We start from the raw sequence: 2,500 nt of genomic DNA on the forward strand, positions 1-2,500 counted from the left end.
AGATATATAAATATATATATGTATTCATGTATACATACGTATATCAATATATATCTATGAACATGAACACACACACACACACACACACACACACACACACACACATATATGTATATATATACATATATATAAACATATATATACATATATACATATATACATATATATGCGTGTATATATGTTTGTATGTATTTATGCATATATAATACATATATGCATATATATATATATATACATGTAAATACATATACCCTTTATATGTTTAACTTATACATATATGGATATACATATGTATATATATGTTTAATATATGCCTGAATGATATCACTTAGGATGGATGAGTACTTATTATAGCGTGTTTGTATATATATGCATATATACATGTATATATATATATATATATATATATATATATATATATATATGTATGCATGTATATATGTATATATATAATGTATATATGTATATATATGTATGCATATATATATATATATATATATATATATATATATATATATATATATATATATATATATATATATATATATATATATGTATAACCAGTATGTATATATATATATATATATATATATATATATATATATATATATATATATATATATATGAATATGCATACATACATATATATCATATATGTATGTATACATATGCATGCCATACACATATATACACGCAAATACATACACGTACATACACACACACATATGTATATATGCGTGTGTGTATGTGGTGTGTATATATATATACACATATGTGTGTACTCAAATACTAATACATAGTAATATACATACATCAGTATATATATGTATATATATAAATAAATATCTGAATGTATATACATACATATAAACAAATATAAACACCAGCTCAGTTTGTTAGTTTACATCTTTGAGTCCTATTTTCTATTACATCAATGAACCTTTCCTATAAAGTGGTTTGTTTGAAGAATCGTCTGTTATCTTGTGTTTCGTAAGGACATAGACATACACACACACATATATACATATATATGTGAATGTGTGTGTACGTATATATACCATATACACAGAAACAGACACACAAACACACACACAGTTATATATATATGATATACATGTATATCAATATATATATACATATATATATATACATATATATATATATATATACATACATTTATATATATAAATATATATGTGTTTATATGCATACGAAGATACCATTCTACAGGCAATAACGAAAAAGATCAGAAGATATGTATTACGTACTAGGAAAGTTTTAAAAAGGAATTAGCAACACTTCTAATATATAAAGAAAGAAAACAAAAATTTAGATATCACTTTTCAAAAGAAAAAAAAAATCGACCTTGAGTTATTTGGTGACCTTCTTCTCTGGCTGGAAAGTCCATCCTATAAAAGCTGATTCATGAGGGTTGAAGGCATCCAGACCGTCCCTAACATGGTACGTAGAGAGGACTAAGAATGTGGGCTGCTGGCGGTGTTAGCCTCAAAGTCATGCAAAGTCAAATCAGGAACAAGTTTGATGTGAAAATTGTAATTGGTGATAAATTTCTTATAGAATTGATATTAAATTTCTATCATAGTGCATTCAATTATAATCTTGGGAAGCCAGCACACATATGTATCTATATGCCCATATGTGTGTATATCTTTAAGTGTGTATATCTATATAATTCATTTTTAAATAAATCATTTTTCGCAGTCTTTTAGATGTTCATTCACATAACCAAATATTCCTTTTGTGACGAGGCGCCAAAACAGAAAGTGATCCTTCTGACTTCTCTTTCAGAATTCGCTCAAGTTCACCCTCAGCCTGGCCCTCCTGGCCGCCTGCGCCACAGCAGACACCCGCTCACACGCCCATGGAGGATTCTCAGGCCATGTTGGACCTTCCCGCGGAGTGGCTCATGGACACGGTGGCTCCTTTGTGTCTGGACACGGCGCTTCCGCTGGATTCTCCCACGGAGGATCCTTTGGTCGTGGAGTGGGAGGACACGGAGGACCGGTCGTCGTAGGACACAGTGTGTCCACCGGTCCTGTCTACGGTGGCGGTCATGGTTCTGTCGGCGGCGGTCATGGTGCCATTCATGGTGGTTCCATCGGTGGCGGCCATGCTGTTTTCCGTCCCAGTGTTTCAACCAGTAACATCCATGGCTCTTCCTTCCCCGGACATGGCGTGCATGGAGCTTCAGTCTCCCGCCCACACACTTCCTTCTCCTCAGGCTTCAGCAGCGGTCATGGCGGAGTGAGGCGTGTCGTCGGACATCATGGCGCTCCTTCTACCTATGGACGTCACTGAAAGCTGCGAACAGATGAACATTCCATAATTTATCAAAATAAAAATAGATGGTTATCATCGTATACTTATTCCTTTATTTCAGAAACATATTATCAACATATATATATATATATATATATATATATATATATATATATATATATATATATATACATATGAATACATCTTTTGTGTATATATA

At 31.8% G+C, this 2,500-nt stretch overlaps 1 protein-coding gene across 1 annotated transcript; it reads left to right on the forward strand.

Annotated features, from left to right (window-relative positions):
• Nucleotides 1-1,425: 1,425 nt before the first annotated feature.
• Nucleotides 1,426-2,373, forward strand: LOC122243912 (uncharacterized). The gene is made up of 2 exons (XM_086549152.1): nucleotides 1,426-1,461; nucleotides 1,810-2,373. Exons 1-2 carry the CDS (start codon nucleotides 1,426-1,428, stop codon nucleotides 2,317-2,319), a joined length of 546 nt encoding a protein of 181 aa, XP_086405278.1. The 3' UTR covers nucleotides 2,320-2,373.
• The last annotated feature ends 127 nt before the right edge of the window (nucleotides 2,374-2,500 follow it).

The sequence above is a fragment of the Penaeus japonicus genome, unplaced genomic scaffold, assembly GCF_977035675.1.
Source record: "Penaeus japonicus unplaced genomic scaffold, GWHDUDI00000001_assembly GWHDUDI00000021, whole genome shotgun sequence".
Taxonomy (NCBI): Eukaryota; Metazoa; Arthropoda; class Malacostraca; order Decapoda; family Penaeidae; genus Penaeus; species Penaeus japonicus.